Source organism: Mastomys coucha, unplaced genomic scaffold (assembly GCF_008632895.1).
Source record: "Mastomys coucha isolate ucsf_1 unplaced genomic scaffold, UCSF_Mcou_1 pScaffold11, whole genome shotgun sequence".
NCBI classification, from domain to species: domain Eukaryota; kingdom Metazoa; phylum Chordata; class Mammalia; order Rodentia; family Muridae; genus Mastomys; species Mastomys coucha.
In genome coordinates this window covers 22146173-22169366 of record NW_022196893.1, presented here as the reverse complement: position 1 = coordinate 22169366, position 23194 = coordinate 22146173, and the positions used below count along the sequence as shown (strand labels likewise).

At 38.4% G+C, this 23194-nt stretch overlaps 1 protein-coding gene across 5 annotated transcripts in view; it reads right to left on the bottom strand.

Annotated features, from left to right (window-relative positions):
• Window positions 1-23194, bottom strand: part of CUNH12orf40 (chromosome unknown C12orf40 homolog) — a 69632-nt gene that overhangs the window by 7048 nt on the left and 39390 nt on the right. For 4 of the 5 annotated variants that reach the window (XM_031353179.1, XM_031353185.1, XM_031353191.1 and 1 more), the window contains 9 exons: window positions 22466-22604; window positions 19532-19664; window positions 19134-19182; window positions 17228-17404; window positions 15302-15417; window positions 11550-12064; window positions 10726-10795; window positions 8752-8812; window positions 2415-2478 (listed from right to left, as the gene is read on the bottom strand). In XM_031353179.1, coding sequence (XP_031209039.1) covers window positions 2415-2478; window positions 8752-8812; window positions 10726-10795; window positions 11550-12064; window positions 15302-15417; window positions 17228-17404; window positions 19134-19182; window positions 19532-19664; window positions 22466-22604 — 1324 coding nt within the window. The remainder of the gene's footprint in view (window positions 1-2414; window positions 2479-8751; window positions 8813-10725; window positions 10796-11549; window positions 12065-15301; window positions 15418-17227; window positions 17405-19133; window positions 19183-19531; window positions 19665-22465; window positions 22605-23194) is intronic. The other variant, XM_031353210.1, reaches the window with a different exon arrangement.

The following is a 23194-nucleotide window of genomic DNA, read 5'->3' as shown; positions in this document are numbered from 1 at the left end:
CATACACACACACACACACACACACACACACACACACCCATAAGAATAAAGGAAAGAATATGTTTCTTGAAAGAATACAAATCCAAAAGTGAGCAAGAAAGGAGTCCATTATGTCCAACCAGTAAACTCCTCCTCTCAGGGCTTAGAGAACACACTGAAAGACAGAAGAATGGATGTAAGAGCCAGAGGGGATGGAGGACACTAAGAAATACAAGCCTTTTAAATCAACCCGATCTACACACACATGGACTCACATAGACTGAGGCAAGTACACAGGACTGGCATGGGTCTGCACCAGATGGGACCCTAGAGCTGAAAGGCGAAGTGGACACAAGCTGCCATCCTAACCCAGAAGCTGTCTCCAATGGATACCCACTTGCAAATGAAAATTTAGTTTACTCCAGGGGAGTCCCATGGGTGGCGGGGGGGGAAACAACTCTTCAGGGCAGGCTGTGTGCCCAGCAGTGAATGGTCAAAAGAAAATGACCTCATGGACATCCCTGGCATCTCAGGGAGTTTCCTTTTAATTAAAATTTATCTTACTTTTAAATATTATTTTCTTCAATATTCTTACCCTACAGGTCCTCTGCAGATAGAGTATGGCTTCCAGCTTAGTGTTTCTATGGAAAGACTGAATACAAACAAGGAGTCTGTTTCTTGTGCCTTCTCTTGTGGCCTGTTCCTTCTGCTTGTGTTTGTCCTATTCTGATGTGTTAGTTTTTATTTTATGTTTTATACTTTATTTCACTATCTTACATTAATCTTTAGAAGCCTGTTTTCTAATGAGAGATAGAAAAGGAAGGGTCTGGACAGGAGGAGGATGTGGGTAGGATCTGGGACAAGAGAGAACAGAGAAACTGGGATTAGATTATGTAAAAAAAAAATACCTATTTATAAAAAGGGGGGGTTAAGTTCTTTGAAATCAACAAAAAAATGTGAGATAATACCATAAGAAAACCCATAGATGTTTATGATAATTTAAAGGGGTTTTTCTTTGTATGATTTGATTTTTTTAGAGACAGGGTCTCACTACATAGCTCTGGCTGTTCTGGAACTCACTATGTCAATCAGGCTGAGGAGAGATTCTCCTCCATCTGCGTCCTGAAATTAAAAACATGCACCACCATGCCTGGGCCCATTTTCATGATAATTTAAAAGTAAAATAATGAAAGTTTTAAGCTTTACCAAGATTTCTAAGTATCCTAGCATAATCAGATAACCAGAGAGGTGTCCTAAGACCAAAGACCTACGACATGCCTACCAGACTTTATGGACAAAAAGTCACTCAAATATGAAGCATTGACATATATAAGCTTATAAAACAATTAGTATGCAAGATCTATAAGAGACGCAGAGGACATAATGGATGTAGCCAGATGCAGAGTATAAAAGACATGTTCCGTAATGACAAGCAGGCATCTTAGAAGCAGCTCTGGGCAGCATGGCATGTTCTCTAACAACTGTTGTCAGCTCTTGAGAGGCTGAGGCGGAGTAACAGTTAGTTATATGTAATTGTTTGAGAGACTGAGGAGGAGTAACAGTTGTATGTAATTGTTTGAGAGGCTGAGGCAGAACAACAGTTGTATGTAATTGTGAACTACCACGAGATCTTGTCTCCAAAGACAAAACAAAGGTAAACTGGGTGAAACATGAAACTCTGCTGACCAATTAATCTAATTTGTAACCAGAGAAGCAAAAAATTAATACTAGCATGGGTTAGGTTTAAATAATGATAACAGATTGACACAGTGCAGGTAAATAAGTGCCCATAGAAGGCTAAATTAGTCACTGAGGTTCTGGGAAATGATTTTGCATTACCTGAAAAAGGTAATAGACGTGCACCACGTGAAAGGGTGGTTCTACTCCTAGAAATATGCCCAAGAAGAATTTTTTAGGTGTGTTCCAGAAATATCAAGAATGGTCAGAATACTCAAGGACACAATCCTGACAACACAAGAATCCAGAGCCAGAAGATGCATGAATCTAATAGAGCATGTACATGCACACAATGCTGGATGGCAGGGGAAAAAATGATCCGTGAAAGCACAAATAACAAAGTGAATGGACCTCAAAATACAATCTCTGCTGAAAAGGAAAACTGGGGGGAAAAAAAATAGGAAATAGTGACCTCTAGGGGTCATAGTAGGAAATGCGACAGGCCACATTTTCTAAAGTCTAGCTGACTTCAAACTACAGTTAAGTAAAAAACTATGAAATTGTAAATTTATTTACATATGTTCATTGTTAAAGACTTTATGAAAGAAGAAAGCAATTTTAATGAATTCTGGACTGTAGTCTATTTTAGAGTATCTATGAAATATATACTTACTGGTAAAAATCTTTAAAACATTTAAAATTTGATTTCTACTTTTTTCATTTCTAAAATAATAAACATAGCACATAGCCACACTCACAGATTTTCTCAGTAGACACTGGCCTCCCTTTGACAGGAAATGTTTCTTTTCTTCCCGTTGGGATCTAGAGAAAAGAATAAAAAAATCAAAAACCCAACGTGTTCATTTATATCTACATCATCGGCTTGTTTATGCCACTTTTGTTTTGTATTACTTACATTCTATAAAGACAATTTCACAAAGAAAAACATTTCCAACTAAATTTAAATTCCAATTGGCTTAGAAACCTCACGAACATGGTAAACATTGGCTAAGAAATGCAATACTGATAAAAGGAAAGGCTGTACTCCATTATGGTAAGTGCAGTTTAAAATAAAAGCAAGATAGTAAAGTACTTGAGAATTTAGTCTGCTATACTTTTTCTGGCTTTGTTTTTTGTTTGTTTGTTTGGTTGATTGGTTTGGTTTTTTTTAGGATAAATATCAGTTACTACTTCTATTTTTAAAAATATAGTCAAAGATTAGAATTGTAAGTCACCTACAGAACACACAACTAGTTGTAATTTCACTATTTTCTATGTAACTAATGATATTTGTTTTCTTTCTCATTTTTTAAAACCAGGGTGTTTCTTAATTTCGTGAATTTAGTGAAGTTAAACACCTGGGTTTATTCTGTTGTTCTGCTCTGGATTTTTATAAAGCCTGATGAAAATATATGGCCACAGATGTCTCGCTAAGAGTCTGTGATGCTCTTTATAGCTGAAGGCTATGTGACAGGTCGTATGGCTGGAAGGGAGCATTTCTGGGTCATTTGGTGGGACACAGTAAAGGAAATATTGTCTAGCTGTCTCCCTTTCTTCTTGGATGTAAAGCCAGTTTACATTTCTCTTAAGATTTATTTATTTATTTTATTTTTATGAGTACTCTGTCACTGACACACCAGAAGAGGATCCAATTACAGATGGTTGTGAGCCACCATGTGGTTGCTGGGAATTGAACTCAGGACTTCTACAAGAGCAGCCAGTGCTCTTAACCAATGAGCCATCTCTCCAGCCCAATTTACATTTCTTTTTCTTTTCTTTTTTCTTTCTTTCTTTTTTTTTTTTTTTAAGACAGGGTTTCTCTGCGTAGCCCTGGCTGTCCTGGAACTCACTCTGTAGAACAGGCTGGCCTCGAACTCAGAAATCCACCTGCCTCTGCCTCCCAAGTGCTGGGATTAAAGGCTTGCACCCCCCCCCCCCCCCCCACTGCCTGGCTCCAATTTACATTTGTAAGCCCACTCTCTGGTTCCAATTTCTGACTGAGTCATTTTTCTGTTGCTGTAATAGAAATACCATGACCTTGGGAACTTATAGAAGAGAGTGTTTAATGTGCAGGAGTATCGCTTCAGAGGGTTGGACTTCAGGCTGAGCACAGATATGGCTACATCGACAGCTAAAGCTTACATTTGGATTCAAAAGATGGGGGGAAATGAGAGACTAGAAATGATGTGAGTCCTTTTGAAACCTCAAAGCCCACTTCCAATTACACACTCCCTCCAATAAGGGCACACTTCCTAACCCTGCCCAAAGAGGTCCACTAACTGGAGACCAAATATTCAAATGCAGGAGCCAGTGGAGGCCACCCAAGAGAGGGAGCTACGTTTGCTCTGCAGGAGAGAGGGCATCCCTCAGCCTGAGCAGCAAAGGCAAGGACAGAGATGTGTATGATCTATACTGGGGACAGAGATGTGTATGATCTATACTGGTCTATATTATGCACACACATAACCAGCAGCGTTTATTCTTAATCTTTGTATCTATGATCTAGAAATGTATAGACCTTATTCTTTTTTACTTTGACATCCTTTCACAATTTATACGTAATTTCAGAGCACCTCCCATTCTTTACATTTTATGTAGGAGTGTGACTTCATTTATTTTCTACCTTAATCAGGTGCCCTAGTGTGGCAGAGGAAACAGAAAAATGAGGAAGAAAGGAGCTCAGTATAGGAGGAGACCAAGGGACAAGGGACAAATAACATGGAGGCTGTTTGTGTGGAAGCCTCCAGAAACCATATTCTTTTCTATTTACCTAAAACTACACATAATACATGTGAATATACGTGTATAATATATGTATGCTATCGACCTTATTAGAGCTTTTGTATTTTAAGATATCTCATCTGGTTACAGCTCAGTTTAGAGATTATGTCTGTATTATTAATACTGGGGAAATGTGGGTTCTTTAAAATCAGCACAGCACTCAGCACTAATGACCACATGCCCGCAGCGGAGAGCGCCCCCTTGTGTTTCCTCTAACCATGTCCTATTAGCACTCCTCACAGCCTCCTGCACTAATGACCACATGCCCGCAGCGGAGAGTGCCCCCTTGTGTTTCCTCTAACCATGTCCTATTAGCACTCCTCACAGCCTCCTGCTGTCCTCTGTCTCCCTTCCCTCCTCTGCCTTGCTGAAACACTATGGCTTCTGTGGAAGCTGTCAACTAATTTTTACTCTAAACCTTTCTTCCTGAGAACCATACACGTGTATGTATTCAACAAAGACCAATGTATTAACGACTCGTGGCTTCAGCTGCCCTACATTCCGGGAATGCAAATGCCTAAAATACATAGACCATGGATCTCAATCAAGCTCCACATAGCAACCTTATCATCCAGTCTGCTCCTCCCTGAGTCAGAGAAGAACAAGGAGGCACTATTCAAACAAACAGAACAAAACTGCTTGGAGATCAGAACTTATTTAATAGCACTGTTGCTTCTTTCTCTTCCTAAAATCTCCTGGTAAGTAAGCATCCCCCCACCCCACAGTACCTCAGAGACCCAGCCCTTTCCACCCTATGGCTTCAGGATTGCTTAGGGACATCACTGCCATGTAGTCGTCAGTAAACAGAGAATGTAGAAAAGCAGCTTCCACCCCTCACAAGCCTTAGACTAGAGCGATGTATACGGCCTTTGCTGACTTGTTAGCCTTCTGGCACGGGGTAAGCGTGGCTAGGAAGCCACTGCCCAGCAGCAGCTCTCCGCACACAGAGTGAGTGCAGACTGGTGGTCATGGGTCTTGTCTGCCGCCTCCTGTTTTCACACTTGGTGAATGGCTCCATTAAACTTCTCATTCACTTTTCTAAACCATCAAGTGTATACTTTTCTGTTTCTTCCTTTTCCCTTTACTACCACAATCCATAAACTCCACCCCAAAATTCTCAGTCTAAATGACCTTTCCATCCTGAACAACATTGCCCAACTTTAACATTGCATTACCAGTGCCAAAAACAAAACAAATAAAACAAAACAAAAAACAAAACAACAACAAAAAAACATATGCTGGGTCCTCCTCCATCAATTAATAATCAAGACAAGAATAATCAATGCCTGAGCAACATATTCACAGGACCCTTTGGTCCAGGAAGCTCGGCAATGGAGCCTTTTCTCTCAGATGATGCTAGGCTTCCTCAAGTTGACCTTAGAGCTGACTAGGATGCTCAGCCTGGAGTCTGTCTGCTCATCAAGTCTGTCTCTGTTGACAAGGTCAACTGTAATACTGCAACATCACCATTCTTCCCTGCTAAAACTTTCAGTGGCCCTGTTTAGTGACAGGAAGTTAAAGTGCTAAATATCATATAAGTTCATTTGTGAGCTTGCTCTTTATTTTTGCCAAAACTAACTTTTTACCACTCCAGCACCCCCTTAAAATTTATAAGTTGTATCTATGACAATAGTTAAAATTGAACTTCATGAATTCATTGTTTTTAATAGCTGAATAGTAAGTACTCCATTGTGTAGATGTACCACATTTTCTGTATCCATTCCTCTGTTGAAGGACATCTGTGTTCTTTCCAGTTTCTGGCTATTATAAATAAGGCTGCTATGAACATAGTGAAGCATGTGTCCTTATTACATGTTGGAGTATCTTCTGAGTAAATGCCCAGGAGTGGTATAGCTGGGTCCTCAGGTAATACTATGTCCAATATTCTAAGGAACTGCCAAACTGATTTCCAGAATGGTTGTATCAGGTTGCAATCCCACCAGCAATGGAGAAGTGTTCCTCTTCCTCCACATCCTCAACAGCATCTGCTGTCACCTAGGTTTTTGATCTTAGCCATTCTGACTGGTGTGAGGTAGAATCTTAGGACTGTTTTGATTTGCATTTCCCTCATGAAATTCTTAGGCAAATGGATGGAAATAGAAAATATCATCCTGAGTGAGGTGACCCAATCACAAAAGAACACAAATGGTATGTACTCACTGATAAGTAGATATTAACCCAGAAGTTTGGAATACCAAAGATACAACTCATAGACCACATGAAGCTCACAAAGAAGGAAGACCACAGTGTGGGTACTTCGGTCCTTAGAAAGGGGATCAAAATACCCATGGGAGGAGATACAGAGACAAAGTGTGGAACAGAGACTGAAGGAAAGGCCATCCAGAGACTGCCCCACCTGGGGATCCATCCCATATACAGTTACCAAACCCAAACACTATTGTGGAATCCAAGAAGTGCTTGCTAACAGGAGCCTGATATATCTGTCTCCTGAGAGGCTCTACCAGTGCTTGACAAATACAGAGGTGGATGCTCACAGCCAACCATTGGACCGAGCACAGGGTCCCCAATGAAGGAGGCTAGAGAACGGACTGAAGGAACTACAGAAAGGACTGAAGGAGCTGAAGGAGTTTGTAGTCCCATAGGAGGAACAACAATATGAACTAACCAGTACCCCCAGTGCTCCCAGGGACTGAACCACCAACCAAAAAAAGTACACATGCAGGGACCCATGGCTCCAGCTGCATATGTATAGCAGAGGATGGCCTTATGGGACATCAATGGGAGCAGAGGCCCTTGGTCCTGTGAAGGCTCAATGCTACAGTGTAGGGAATGCCAGGACAGGGAAGCAGGAGTGGGTAGGTTGGTGAGCAGGGGAATGGAGGATGATATAGGGGGTTTTCAGATGGGAAACAAGGAAAGGGGATAACATTTGAAATGTAAATAAAGAAAATATCTAATAAAAAAGAAAAAAATAAAATTGAACAAAGTGCTAGAACTTTGTAAAACAAATAAACACACTAACGCTCTCTTATACATCGCTTGCTATGTTACTGCTTCCTCTAGACAGTCCAGGCATCCAGCAAACGCGTAACTGAAGCTGTGCCCAGAAAGCACCTCCTGTATAGCGTCTCCCTGTTATCTACCCAGGAAACTGCAAAGCCCATTTCCCTGGGCTACCCATGCCCTTTGGGTAAGCTCGGTGGTGGCCATTTATCCACATACATTACTTTTACTGTCTGCAGAGCCACAGAAGAGTTTGAAAAGCACATTATATATCCTTTTACATGTGAATCTTGCAGAATAAAGTGTACAACAGAATGTACACTTCAAGAGATGAAGAAAAACTCCCTGGTAGCATTTTATGCCCAGTGCTTACTTTGTGAATTGAAGACACTGTGTATTAAGTGAATTTATAACACTCAATCACACATATTGTGTTAGTTAGAGCTTCTATTGCTAGAATGATACATTATGACTAAAACAACATGTGGGCAAAGGGCTCATGCTTCCGTATCAGTGTTCATCATCATGAAGTCAGGACAGGAACTCAAACAGGGCAGAAACCTGGAGGCAGGAGCTGAAGCAGAAACCATGAAGAGATGCTGCTTGCTGGCTTGCTCTTCATGGCTTGCTCAACCTGCTTCCTTATAGAACCTCAGACGACCAGCCCCAGGATGGCACCACTTACAATAGGCTGAGACCTCCCTCATCAATCACTAATTAAGAAAATGCCCCACAGCTGTATCTTATGGGGGTATTTTCTTAATTGAGTTTCCCTCCTTTCAGATGACTCTATCCTATGTCAATGATATAAAAGTAGCCAGCACACTTATTAAGGACAAATTGTAACAGTTAAGAATATCACATTAAACCAGGCAGTTGTTGCTCACACCTTTAGTCACAGCACTTGGGAAGCAGAGGCAGGTGGATTTCTGAGTTCAAGGCTAGCCTGGTCTACAGAGTGAGTTCCAGGACAGCCAGGGCTATACAGAGAAACCCAGTCTCAAAAAACAAAACAAAACAAAACAAAACAAGAATATCAAGTTAAGTAACACAGTGGTTCAGCTCCTCACTCAGTTGTACTCACTAAGAGAGTTTTGAAACCAAAAGCAGTTTTTCCTTCAACAAAATCTTACAGTGCACAAGAAACTATTTTTGAAAGTGTCTAAATTAATTTGTCTCATATAAATAACATATTTTCTAAGCCATAACCTTTTCAGTTTAAAAGGATGAGAGTGTATATAAAAATAAACTTATGAATAAAAGCTAATCATAAATCAAGGTAAACTAAATGCTAAAATATGGCATCACAAAATGAATCAACTGAAAAGACAATGTGACAATGAGTTTTACCTCATTCTGGTCAAAACCCCATGACTGTTTATGATGTAATTCTTCCAAAGGAATATCAGCCCTAGGGATTATTAAAAATAGCATTAAAGCATATTTCCTCTGACAGTTATTATTCTAAATTATTGTTTCAAAACTGGGTCTCAAATCATATTTATGAGAAGCTTCTTAAAACTACGGATTGAAAAGTATTATGCCAAGCTGACCATTTATTTTAATGTGTGGACTAAACATCTATATTTTCTATTCATGTGCATATTTATTTGTGTGTGTGTACATGTGGTTGCCAGAGTTCAACCTCAGGAGACATCAACCTTGGTTTCTTGGTAGTGGTCTCTCCCAGGGTCCTGAGGTTTGATGTAGGAAAGGCTAGCTGGCGGCAGGACCCAAGGATCCTCCTGCTCTCCTGTACTCCAGTGTTGGGATTCCCATGTGCACCAGTGCACCTAGCTCACATAATGCTGGGATCTAAAGCAGGTCCTGGTGATTGTGTGCCAAATCGCACCGAGTCAAATCCGCAGCCCTGAAACATCTCTACTGTGGATAATCACTCCAGATAATGTAGAGCCACACTCAAGACTGAGAATCACGTTCTTTCTTGTTTACTTTCTCTTTTCTATCTTTTTTGTTCTGTTGAAACACAGTGCCATGCACCCTAAGTCACTTTCTTAAAGCTGAATTTAAAACTCAAGGCCAAAGAGAATTTTTTTTACTCATAAACTTCCATATATCTGAAGAACAAATAATTTCATTTCTCAATAAATACCAACTCCATAAGTGTGAATTCTTTTTATCAATATATATTTTAAAGATTTCCAAAAGACATTACTCCCACAAAAAATTTCAATTAACACATTTCAAATTATAAAGATCTGTCTAGATTATTATTAAGAAAAACAGAACTATTCAGTAACTAATAGCTAAAATAACACTTCCTTTAATTATCTATAATTGTAGATAATTTTTAGAAAAGCCAGCAAGGCAACCTTGGAGCTCAAAGGAATAAACCATGGCTTAAGAAATAATGGATCCAGTTAAAAATCTAAGCTACAAAATCCTTTTACACCAATAGCAATAAGAAGCTAAGCCTGGTGATGCATACTTGTTTTCATGTAACAACCCCATAACAGCGATGAGATACAGGGATGCAGCCCTCACCACACTGCTCTGTCACACAGGGAGTTTGAGGCTGAGTGCTAGCATACAGAGGATGTGGGACACACACTGCCAACAGATGGGGTTCTTCTTTTTTTTTTTTAAGATTTATTTATTGCTACACATAAGTCCACTGAAGCTGTCTTCAGATGCTTCAGATCTCAATTCCAGGTGGTTGTGAACCATCATGTGGTTGCTGGGATTTGAACTCAGGACCTTTGGGAGAACAGTCAGTGCTCTTAACTGCTGAGCCATCTCACCAGCCCCACAGATGGGGATATTCTTGCCTCTGCCACCTCACTGGATTCTTGTTCTCCCTGATTCTAAGTATGTTCCTATGGGGGCTGCAAAGTTAGACAATCTACTGTTTGTACCCATAAGCATTGTACACACATTGTATTTCTATTTCTGTTCATGGAAAAATTGATATTTGGACTATATGTGGTGGATATTCAACAGTAAATGGTCAAATAAGAAGGTATTTGGCAGCTGGAAAATGTTTAAGGAAATGTTTAAGGAGTTGCTAGTACTCACTGTAAAAGAAAATAGTAAGGCTTCTTTGAGACCACTTTGTTCACCCTCCTACAAAAATATTACCATCTCACATTCTATTTGTTAATTTGAACACATGTATTCTACTAGAGTTTTTAAAATTTCTTATTGGTTATTTTGCTTATTTACATTTCAAACGTTGTCTCCCTTCCTGGTTTCCCTTTTGAGAACCCCTATCCTGCCCACTCCCGCCCCACCACCCTAGCATTCACCTACACTGGGGCATACTAGATCTTAATTTACACTTCTTATATTTAAGTATAAACTTACATAGCACACACTGGGTATTCCTGGGCATTTCTTTGCAGTTCTTTCAACTGGTTATCACTTGCAATTTTTCCTTCAAAAATAAAAGCATATACTGAATTCAATTTAGTATTTATTTTCATTTTTAATTCAAAGCATATTAAAAGGATACATTGAGGGAAATTGATGACCTATGATATAATGCAATAAAACACACTAATTGTGGCTTTAGGTACCTCTAAGACATTATATAAATTATGTACTGTCCACCATCCCTTGGTATCTGATAGGAATAGGTCCCAAAACCTTCCTCTCCACCCATTACTCTACAGACACCAAATTCCACCCACATACACCAGTATCTTGCACGAAATGTCTCAATCTGTTCAAATAATGTGTACAATCTCATATTCTTTACATTATCTCCAAATGACTTAGAATATATGACACAGTCTGAGTGCTCCTTAAAAAGTACTTACTTGTGTGTATGTATGTTCACATGTGTTGCATGTGGATGAAGGTCAGAGGAAAACATCTGGGAGTTGGTTCTCTCCTTCCACCATGGGTTCAGGATTAAACCCACGCCAACAGAAAGCAATCTGTCCAACTCTGAAAGATCTTACTAAATAGCTATAGTCTACTAATTAGGGGATAATGGTAAGAACAAAGTCTGTATGTATTCTGTAAAGATATCTTTTTTAGTTTTAGTCTATATAGTTAGCTGACTCTGAAGATGTAGAACATTTGGATATGGAGGGCCAACTATATGTGTGTGTTTAAAGAGATGAAACATGGTAATGTTTATTTATATAGAGAAAAGCTGAAGGCACCTAGGTAGGTACACCTACCTTTTCTTCCACAGATGACAGGGTAACAATCTTTCTCAAAAGACCTTCTAAATTCATTTATTTCATTGCTGTTGTACTCCTGGAAGGGCCTGTTTGACTGACATGTTTCTGTGTAACTTGTGTTAAAAGGAAGACTAGGAGTTGCCTGTGGAACTGTAAGCTCCCCGTGAATGAGCCCACTAGTGGAATGGCTCTCATCAGAAGACACAACATGGCCATCACTCAGGCTGTCATAACCACACTTAGAAAAGCTTGCTCTCCTCCCAGGCTGATCTCTGCTTAATAAATCGATCATGTTGTGATTAACAAAAGAGTTATGATTGCCTGGAAGGTGTCTCTGATTTGGGTAGACCACATCTTCAAGAAAATGAGAAAATTCTTCTCCATTGTTTGCACAAATCTGTTGCACTGACGTTTTTCCCACAACAAAGTCTGGCTGTCTTCTTCCATGCAGGCTTCTGCAATCTTCACCCATGATCACGGATCTTTTAGTAAGGAAATCACCAGTTTCTGAACTTTGGAATAAATTAAAACATATTTAGCAGAAAAGGCTTGATCATTTTCATTTAGAAAAACTTAAATTTAAACACTAACTTAAATTTAAAACTTTGGAGAACATATTGAACAATAACAGCATTTTTCTAAATTACATTTTAAATCTAACTTTAAGTAAATATTGCTCTGGATGGAAATGTATCTAATATACTCTTCTAATAATAGGCATGAAAATAATTTATACATGGTTCTGTATTTCAATGTGAAATTTAGTGAACAGCTTTAGTTATTGTTATATTAGCAAACAAAGCATGATACCCAATAGTCTGTCTTCTACATACAGTCTACAAACGACCTAGGGCACCGGTGCATGCCACTGCTGCTCAGTCAAACAGAGAAAGAGATTTTTGAAGACTTTGGGGGGAAAGCTCTATGTAAGAACAGTTTTAAGGAGTTACAAAAATATTATCAAAGATATTTTCCAATTTAATAGTTGAAATAGTTACAAAGTTCTCCATGAAGAAAAGCAAAGATGTAAATATTTATCTGAAAGATAAGGTGACCCAGATGAAAAATAATTAGGTGAACTGAGTAGCCTGTAAACACATTCCCTAAGCAAAAACAAAAACTCTAGGTTAAGTCTAACTTATGCGTACGAATTAAGGCTGACAGAAAATCGTAACAACAAAATTCTTTCTTGTTCTCCTGCTAGTGATTGTACTTACTTGAGATGAGACTATTTCATGGACTGGAAGTATAAAGAGGCTTTTGAAAGAAATACAATAAGGTTTTAATATTGATTTTACTTTTCCTTATGTATATTTCTGTATGTAAAAGGCAGTTGTATGTGCAGCTGAGTGCGGGTGCCCACAGACCCAGCAGTGACAAGCCCCTTGGCTGGAGTTACAGGTGGGTTTTAGTTGCCTGACGTGGGTGCTAGGAAACAAACCAGGATCTCCTGTAAAGCAGTATGTGCTCTTAAGTACTGAGCCACTTCTTCAGTTAATGTTCAACTTTCTTAATATTTAAATAGAAATACTATGTTTTAGGAACTAGGTCATGGGACAGAGAGAGAAAATAGGTTGAATAGACAAAGAGAATTAAACAGAAAATTTGTGGTTTTGTTCATAAATGTTCATAGATTCCCTGTGATTTCCCAATAAACATCTAATTAGTATTTTATACTAAAAGACACAATCCAATGTAATAATACACACCACTAAAGCCATCATTATAAATGGGAGAATACCACAGAACATGTCTGTACTGGCTGGTTTTGTGTGTCAACTTGACACAGGCTGGAGTTATCACAGAAAAGGGAGCTTCAGATAGGGAAGTCCTGACTTCCTCTGGTGATCAACAGCAGTGTGAAAGTGTAAGCTGAATAAACCCTTTCCTCCCCAGCTTGCTTCTTGGTCATGATGTTTGTGCAGGAATAGAAACCCCGACTAAGACAATGTCATAAGCACATACATAAAGAAATTGCATTTTACAGATGATTTTCAGCATAACAGAGGAATCAGTAAGAACTGTATAAAACAGAGCCACCACCAAGAGACCTAGAATATAATAAGGAAAATGAAGGAAAATTAAAAATCACAGAGGTGTAATCCTACAGTCAAAGGCCAAAATAATGAACAAAGAGTCTTCCACTGTTTAAAAAAAAAGCCATCTAACTTCAGGCATCTCTTCAGCACACATTTCTGGGAATGCACGCGCAGAAGACAAAAGCTCTGCTGCTGTTTCTCACTTTCTACAAAACTCAGCTCATGATGGAGCAAAGATCACAGAAGTGGAATACTCCAAGATTTTGGCAATGGTTTTTCTGAATATTGCCACAAACACATAAGAAACAAAGTAAACATCAACAAATGGTTTGTAGAGACAACCTATATTTTCCCACTATTAATCTATCAAAACCTCTCCTCCAAGCCCAAATAGTCAAAATATAAAATGAGAAAAGTTGAGTTGGAAAGCTGGCTCAGCAGTTAAGACACTGGTTGCTCTCCCAGAGGCCTGCGTTTGAGTTTTAGCATCTCCATGGTGCTCGCAACGATCTATAGCTCTGGGCCCATGGAATCCAATATCCTCTTCTTGCCTCCTTAGGTGCCAGGCACACATGTAGTGCACAGACATACATGCAGGCACAACACCCATACACACCAGATGAAATAATAAAAAAACTGTATTAATGAACAAATGCTTTAGATGGATGTTTCTCAAACACAGAAATATGACCAAAATATATGAGAGCAAATACTCAGCATAATTAGCCCTCAGGGCATGCAAAGTGAAACCATAATGAGATACCATCCCATGCCAATTACAATGGCTCCTTTTCAAAAAGAAAATACAAACAACAACAAATAAATGAATAACCTGTGTTGACAAGGACATGAACAGGAATTCGTCCACATGGTGTGTGGAAATACAAACTAAAAATAGGATGACCATTATAAAGAAGAGCAGTGAAGGTCCCTAAAATCTGAAAAAGTAGCAGATGGTCCAGTTCACTCTCTCCTGGGTATCTCTCCAAAGGAAATGAAATTGGTATACCAACCATGTAACTGCAGAGCCAAACATATTATAGCACTATTCACAACAACTAAGATACCGAATTAGTCTGTATGCCCATCAACAGGTGACTGGTTTAAGGATGTATCCATAGAGTAGTACTTAGCACATACACACACACACACACACACACACACACACAGAGAGAGAGAGAGAGAGAGAGAGAGAGAGAGAGACAGAGAGACAGAGAGACAGAGAGAGAGACAGAGAGAGAGAGAGAGAGAGAGACAGAGAGAGACAGAGAGACAGAGAGAGAGAGAGAGAGAGAGAGAGAGAGAGAGAAATCTAGTTGATTATATCAAAATGGTTAAAACTAGAGAATGCTTTATTAAATGACAGACACAGAAGGACAGGGACAGATACTCTTTCTGGTGTACAGATGCTGTGAGATTATATAGAATACTGATGACTAACACTGCGGAGGGTGTGGGCTGAACCACAGTGGAGAGGCTGAGCCTGACAGCCCACACAGTACTCAGGTACTGAACTGGCACCCGAAGTCTCTAGTGTGCATTATGTTAGTGTTATAGGGGCAAGTTTAAACTAACTAAAGGATGCGTTTCATTAGGATGGCCTGTTTATAGAATATTATTTGCATCCTCAGCTAATATCTGTGCCCGTTTAAAATCATGTTAGTGACTTGGCGTGGAGCACTCTGCTTCTTTCTTTCTAATTCTACATACCTATTTGTTCTCTTGTATGACACTTCAAACTCCGCTGTTTTCTGAGATGAACTGAAAACATTTTGATGTTTATTTAATTTTGAAAATAAGGACTCAGGAAATTTTCTATCACTGAACTGAAAAAAAAAGGGAGAAAACAAGAAAAGAATATGAACATGTTTACAATTTAAATTGTTTACTAAGAATGGCACCTAGGTGAGCGATGTCTATACTAAAAACGTTTTGCTCTGTCTGAAAGAAAGTAGTTTTAATTCTTATTGATAACCAAATAAATACTCCTCTAATGATACAATCAATGTCAATATTTAAGTAACTGCTAAATTATTAAAATAAGGAAATTTATACTATATTAACATTACCACTTTTTGAAGTTAAAAATTTCTGTAAAACAAAACCAAACCACTCAGCGCACTGGTATCTTGAATGACTAAAAGTAATGTTTCCAGCAGGAAGTCCACCATGTCCCACAGAATTGTGTGATCTCTCGCTTCCATCTGATGAGCAAATGGGGTCTTCTGCTTTAATGTCTTGATATCAGTATCATTCAGTAAATATCCACTTGTATGTGAAAACTGTTAGGAAATCTAGATGAGGCTTAAGGGTAGGCCCCGTGCCAGCAGTGCCAGACCAACACAAAACAAACTCAATGGTGGTTTTGTCTAGGCATTTATTTTATCTTACTAGGGCTTTTATTATTACACTTTTATTATGTTTTTGCTTGTTATTGTTTCTGACTTTGTGGTTTATGGGTTTTATTTGTGTGTCTGTTTCTCATGCATCTTCATTTTTTAAAATTTCTGGGTGCTTGTTTGTTTGTTTGTTGCCTTTTTGTTTTCAAAAAGAGAGAGATAGAATGAGAAGAACTGAATGTGTGGGGAGGTGAGGAGACTATAATCAAAATATCTTGTATTAATTTTCAATAATAAAAAAGAAAACTCAAAAAAAAGGTAGATAGCAGCTAAAGTCTTGTCATTACGGCATTAAAAAGTATTTGGCCCCAGAAGCAGCAAGTTTTCATTTACCACGATAACATAATACTTAGTTTTCTCTTCTCTGAGAAACAGTAAAATATAGTTTAATATGTAGCAATATTGAATTAAATATCTAATTCTAGATTATATAACAGATTTACAGGCTTGTGAATTATATGTTCATTATAAATTGATTTATAAATAATACATATAGGTAAATATAGCATCAACCTCATATGCCAAAAAGTAGGTTCTAAAAGTAAATCATTTTGCTACTAAGACACATGCATATTACCATTTCCTCACCATCATCACCCACCAGTAAAATAACACTTAATGATCTTAAGACTATCAACATATTTGCTAGAAAATCATTCTCTTGTATGTGCTATGGCAGATATAGTTCAGGACTTTAAATTTTATATCTCTATATTAACTCCAGGGCACAGTGGTTAAGCATTTAAAGAGTATATCTATCTATCTATCTATCTATCTATCTATCTATCTATCTATCTATCTATCATGCATATAAACATACATAAACAGCTATCTTCTTTAAAATCATAGAAGAATGAAGATCTGCACCTTATGTGTAAGAGCCTGCTGCATGATGCTGTTGACATGTTGCTTTCCATTATCATGCATGCTGAGTCATCATGGCAGCCCAGCTCCTCATTTCAATGATGATTATTATTAAATACTATAAATACACTAAACTAGCTCCAAATTTACTTCCAGCAATTTTTTAAGAGAATTACTTCTAAAATTTTAGAAAAATACTTCAATTATTAGACTCATAATCATCTGAATTACAGAGAATTTGGGACATAAGATGAAATATTATCATTCATTTATCATGACATTTGGCTAGCATCCTGAAACTTTTCTTTGTCAGATTTATGAGAAGGACCCATCATGAGAACATGACATGAGAGAAGTGATGGATCCAGTGTACCTGCCCATTGTGGGGGGTTTCAATTGCAAATTGTTGAGGACTTGGAGCTACTCTTGGGGTGGAATGTTGGCTCCGAATATGTCTGTTAGGGGGTAATTCTTCTGGAAAAGGTGGTGGAATAGAACTGCAGTTTCCTGTCTTGTTGAACATTCTGTATGAGTTCATGTCTTGTGATAACTATAGAAAAAGAAAAATTAAGATCATCACTAGAAGTACAGAAATTAAAAGTCAACATAATACAACAAAAAGGAAAAGGAAAGAGTGTGGTTACTAAAGAGGAAGTCCTGAGGAGTGGCAAAACATTAGCAATCCATGGGGTCACTGGAATCCTGAGCTTAGCCACTGAGACCCTGAGCTTATCCGCTGGGATCCTGAGCTTAGCCACTGAGATCCTGAGCTTAGCCACTGAGATCCTGAGCTTAGCCACTGAGATCCTGAGCTTAGCCACTGAAATCTTGAGCTTAGCCACTGAGGTCCTCAGCTTAGCCACTGAGGTCCTGAGCTTATCCACCAAGGTCCTGAACTTAGCCACTGAGATCCTCAGCTTATCCACTGAGATCCTGAGCTTATCCACTGAGATCCTGAGCTTATCCACTGAGATCCTGAGCTTATCCACTGAGATCCTCAGCTTATCCACTGAGATCCTGAGCTTATCCACTGAGATCCTCAGCTTATCCACTGAGATCCTCAGCTTAGCCAGAGATCCTCAGCTTATCCACTGAGATCCTGAGCTTATCCACTGAGATCCTGAGCTTATCCACTGAGATCCTCAGCTTATCCACTGAGATCCTGAGCTTATCCACTGAGATCCTCAGCTTAGCCACTGAGATCCTGAGCTTATCCACTGAAATTTTGCTTAAGAAATCCTTCCCTATGCTTTTCAATATAGGCTTCCTCCCTCAAGTTCCTTTTCTGAATGTCACCTTCTAATGACATAAACTCTTAAAAAAAAAAAGATGACAGGATGAACATGGTATTTTATTATTTCATCAGCTTCCACTGCCTTTCTGATACTACTAACTCAAGCCTGATGACACAAGCACACATAATAATTAATATGGCACTGGACAATAATTATAATTTCAAGCTTTATTCAACCTATGCATTTTCTGATTCATTATGATTTATTTGCAAAAATAATTGTTATACTTTGAAAATTATCTTGTGATAAATGAGTTCCTAATATTTGATATAAATAATATTTTATTACATTTGAAAAGATTCAGTGATCATGTGATTCTAATAAATGACTGCCTCAGTGGGAGCTGGGAAGTTAGTCTTGTGCAAGCATGAGGACTAAGTCTGATTCCCCCACACCTACATGAAGGAGTGGCAGGTGTGTCAGTGCACACTTGCAATCCCAGTCATGGGGAGGCAGAAGACGCATGCTAATTTCTGGAACTCACCGGTTTGACTTGCTGGCCAGTCAGTGTGACTGAATCAACCAGCTCTAGATGTGGAGAGAGACCCTGTCTCAAAAATCAAATTGGAGAGTGAGTGACCTCTGGCCTCTCCATGCAAACACACACATATGCATCTACCTACCCCACTCCATGGACACACACAAACACACCCAGACAGACAGATGATTGATTGATTGGTAGATAGATAGATAGATAGATAGATAGATAGATAGATAGATAAGCAAAAAATAATCTCTATGTGAATTGTGCATTGTAACTTTTCTATAACAAGAAGAATCAAGGGTTAAATATGCATGACCACTTTACATCATTCCTGGTGGCTACATAATCAGAGTAATTAGAGTAAATTTCTTACACTGGAAAATTGTGAAAGGACTCATTTAGAAACTATAAAAAAAACAAAGGATATTTAATTTTACCTAATATTTTAAAAGTTAGATCATCGAAGAATGGAACAACTTATAGTTATCTTTAAAACTCACTTGAACTGGGCCAGTTTCTTCCTTGCTATAGAATCTTTGATAGGGTACACTAAAGAAAACAAAAATTTAAAGTTAAAAATATAGACAGCAATAACATTTAACTTCTTATATTTAAAGTCCACAGTGTCTATATAAGCACTCAACATAGAAAACTCTGGAAAATTATTCCAAGGTCCTAATACTACTAAGTTTTGGAAAAAAAATAAACTGGGGTAGGCATTTTCTGATACAGAAAGTCAGAGCACATGCGCAAAGCCCTATGAGCAAGGGTATGCATCCTCATAGTGGTATGAGATCAACAAACACTGGAGCTGAAGGTAATGTAGCTCTCAACCTCCCAGCCAATGAGAAAGTTGATAACGTTCTGTCAGCTACCCATTGTCCCTGCTAACACTTACCAGTCCTCCACATCATCGATGCGCAGTTTAGAAGGCACACAGGGAGGTGACATTGGAAGTTCTAGATCATGCTTTCTTATTGGGATTTTCAAATCTCTATTCATATTCACATGAGTTGGTCTTTTCATGGTTTCTATAATGAAAAAAAATGTTAAATAATAATTTTCAAGTAGAGGTTTTAAAATCATTGTTATATCAGTCTTCAATTAATTATACATAAAAAATATTCTTCTAAGACATACTCTATACATGCTATTACAGAATCAGACTGCTAACAACTATTGATGAAGTTAAAAAAAAAAGTTTTTCCCTGCTTCTGAGCCCTCAGTTAAGGGGCTCTACTACTTCAAGCTAATTTCTTCTTTCCCAGTTACTAGACTATATCAGATACTGTGTTATATATTCTCATGACACTATATTTTTTTTCTATTTTATCATTTTGCACACTTTATTATACTTGACTAACATTATCTCCCTCGACAGACTTTAAAGTTTAGAGCAGTGGTTCTCCACCCCTTCGGAGGTCAGACCACCCTTTCACAGGGGTCATTTAAGACCACTGGAAAACAGAGATATATACATTACAATCCATAACATTATAAAAATAAAATTATGAGGCAGCAACAAAATAATATTACAGTTTGGGGTCACTAAAACATGGCAAAATGCTGTACTAAATTGCAGCCTTAGGGGTCACAGCAATAAGAAGGCTGAGAACCACTGCTTTAAAGAAAGGAGCCTTATATGTTTTTATGCAAGTGAGATCACCGTTTTATTTGCTCAGAACCCAGCCTACCTACAGAGTTCTAGGTAGGATTTTCCTTCTTTCTGCACAACCATTCCTTTTTGGACAAACACCTGGTGCAGAAGTGGCCATCTGAGCAAAGATAGATGAGCCCCGGACTTGTGCTCTGACACAGTGCGGCGGTCTAACTGCAGCCCAGCAGCGCCAGGGGCAGCTTCTGCTGTGACCGGAAACTTTGGAGTGAGGAAATTGACTCGGATTCTTCGGGAACTGAGCATGAAAACTACTGGTTTTAACAGTTCATGATGAAGACAATCTTAGAGATGAGGTTCCCCACTTAACAGAGAAATGATCTTACTGGCACCTGAGTTCCTGATCAAGGTGTCTCTGAGACACGGTGTATTACACTGCCCTGGCTTTGGAACTTCTGCCATTAGCAGCAACCAAGTCATAAGTAATGAAATCTTGCTTTCTATGCCATACCCTGTGTGCCTTAGGATTTATAATTGTTTTCAGTAAACACGTGTTGAATGAGTGAGTGCCAACCCAGGAGGAAGGCCATACAGAACCTGACACATTCCAATATGCTACCTTGGCATTCAAGGAAACTGAAGAAAGAGGAAGGGCAAGCTCACGTTTCCTTCTTCTCAAAGTAGGTCACAGAACAGAAAAGCATTTTTGTGACCTTTTCATAAAGCAGGCAATAGAAGCTTCCTGTGAGGGGTCCCCTCTTACACCTGAAGGACACTCTTTGTTTTGTCCCTGATGCAGTACTTGGACTGAACCTAAGACTCTGTGTAAGATGTACCCTGATCAGTATCCCCTCTGAACACGAGGACCTCAGAGGAGACCTCTGAGACCCGGAGGAGTTCACCTCTGAGTCCCACCTTTAAGTCACCCTCTGATTCTGTCATACTCCTCTACAGCTGTTCATGGCTTTTCACACTCAGCACTACAAACACACAGGCTTAACCATTTCTTTGGATAGCCATCTCCTAATGAAAGCTCTCATGCCACAGAAAACTTACTAAATAAATATCTTTATATTGCTAATCTTTCCTTCATTATTGGGGCCTCAACCATGACTCTCAATAAATGAGGAATATAAAAATAAATATGTCAGAAAAATAAGATATTTTATACTAAAAAAATTAATGGATAATATATTTACTCCTTCTAAAACATAATTAAGTCTACTTATAATTCATGGAGAGAAAATTTTAAAGTAAACAGGGAGATAATAATATACTGATCAACTTTAACCTTTCCCTGAAAAATTGTCCTCTGACTGCCACAGGCATTGCTGGGGTACATTTGCATCCCTACTCACACATGTATGTGCATGCACATGCACACATACAAACACATACACACACATAATAACAAATAAAATCGTACAACCAATCAAGAGGAAAGCAAAAGCCATGTGAGAACTAACCTGCAACAAATACACTATTGCTTAGATATTTTCTATAACCCAGACTTGCACATGTGCATCAGTATTTGTCCAGTTTAGACTTTCTTCCTGGGTTTCTGAACTACTTCTCTGGCCCCAAACTGCTTTGTTTTTAAACTCTTACTCTTAACTTGTTTGTAACATGTAAAATAAACTCAAGTTCCTTTAAAAGAAAAAAATGATTTTAGTTAAAAAGGCAAATTGTGTGACAAAAAAAAAAGCTTTATTTTGAAGTCCAAGGCTCTTATAGCTAATGTCCTAGAAGTGTTTACGACATTCAAGTTGCAAGACAGGTAAAGTCACTAAGACAGAAAATATTTTAATTATTTCTTCTGAACGAATTTTCCAAGTTGTAAGAGATAACATAACATTTATTATTCTCTTCTTTCAAACTCAACTTTGGTGACTATTTGCCTAGGAATAATAATATAATTTAAAAACTTGCTGATAAACAAAGTTAATCTTAATCTCAAGCAAGTTAATCTTACATAATGCACATGTGTACATGTGAATGTGTGTGCGCGCACACATACACAGCCAAAAATAAAATAAATAGATAAAACAACAAAAGACTTTAATTCGAATACTGTTTAAGCTTATAATTTAAAAAAGCAATAAAAGTTTAAAATAGATTTTTCATGTTTGATTTCTAGAATTTTTACTCAATTAGACAGCTAGACGTTATCATAACTTACCACATCAAGATCAAAACAAATGCTTTTGAAAAACTTACCAGCTGTCTCCTTCTTGGATGATATCTGATTTACCACATACAGATTAAGGAGGTCTAAACTGACAGAGGGGTTCGTGACAGGTGAAACAACACCTAGTAATTTCATTTTTGATTTTAACTTATTCCTTTCAAAGTATTCCTAGAATAATTAAGAATTAAAAATATTAATTTCACAACCATACAATTTGAGGCAAATCATAAACAACAAATGCACTGAGGCTACCATGCCACCAACTACATGTTTTCACACTGTGACACAAGGTTCACACTTACATGGGAAGTGAAATCAGTTATGACAGCTTCTAGCTCGCCTAAAGACTCCAAAGACATGTTCATTTGTAAAAAGGATTACTTTTATTTGTAATTGTAAGTGCGTTTGTGAGTGCGTGTGCTGTGGAGTGCACAGCATTTGTGAGTGCGTGTGCTGTGGAGTGCACAGCACTGGTGGAGAATCTACTGCAGCTAGAGTTACAGGCTGCTGTGAACTATCTGATGTGGGGGCCAGATCAAACTCAGGTCCTCTCTTAGGGCAGTTTGTGCTCTAAAACACAAAAATGTATCTCCAGCCCTCTGTGAAAGTTTTAAATTAACATTTTAATTTATCAAAGTAATGGGTTTTCTTGTTGCATTCATTCTATCTTTAGCTGTTCCCTCACCCCCTCCTCCCCATGCACACCCCACTCCCCATGCACACCCCACTCCCCATGCACACCCCACTCCCCATGCACA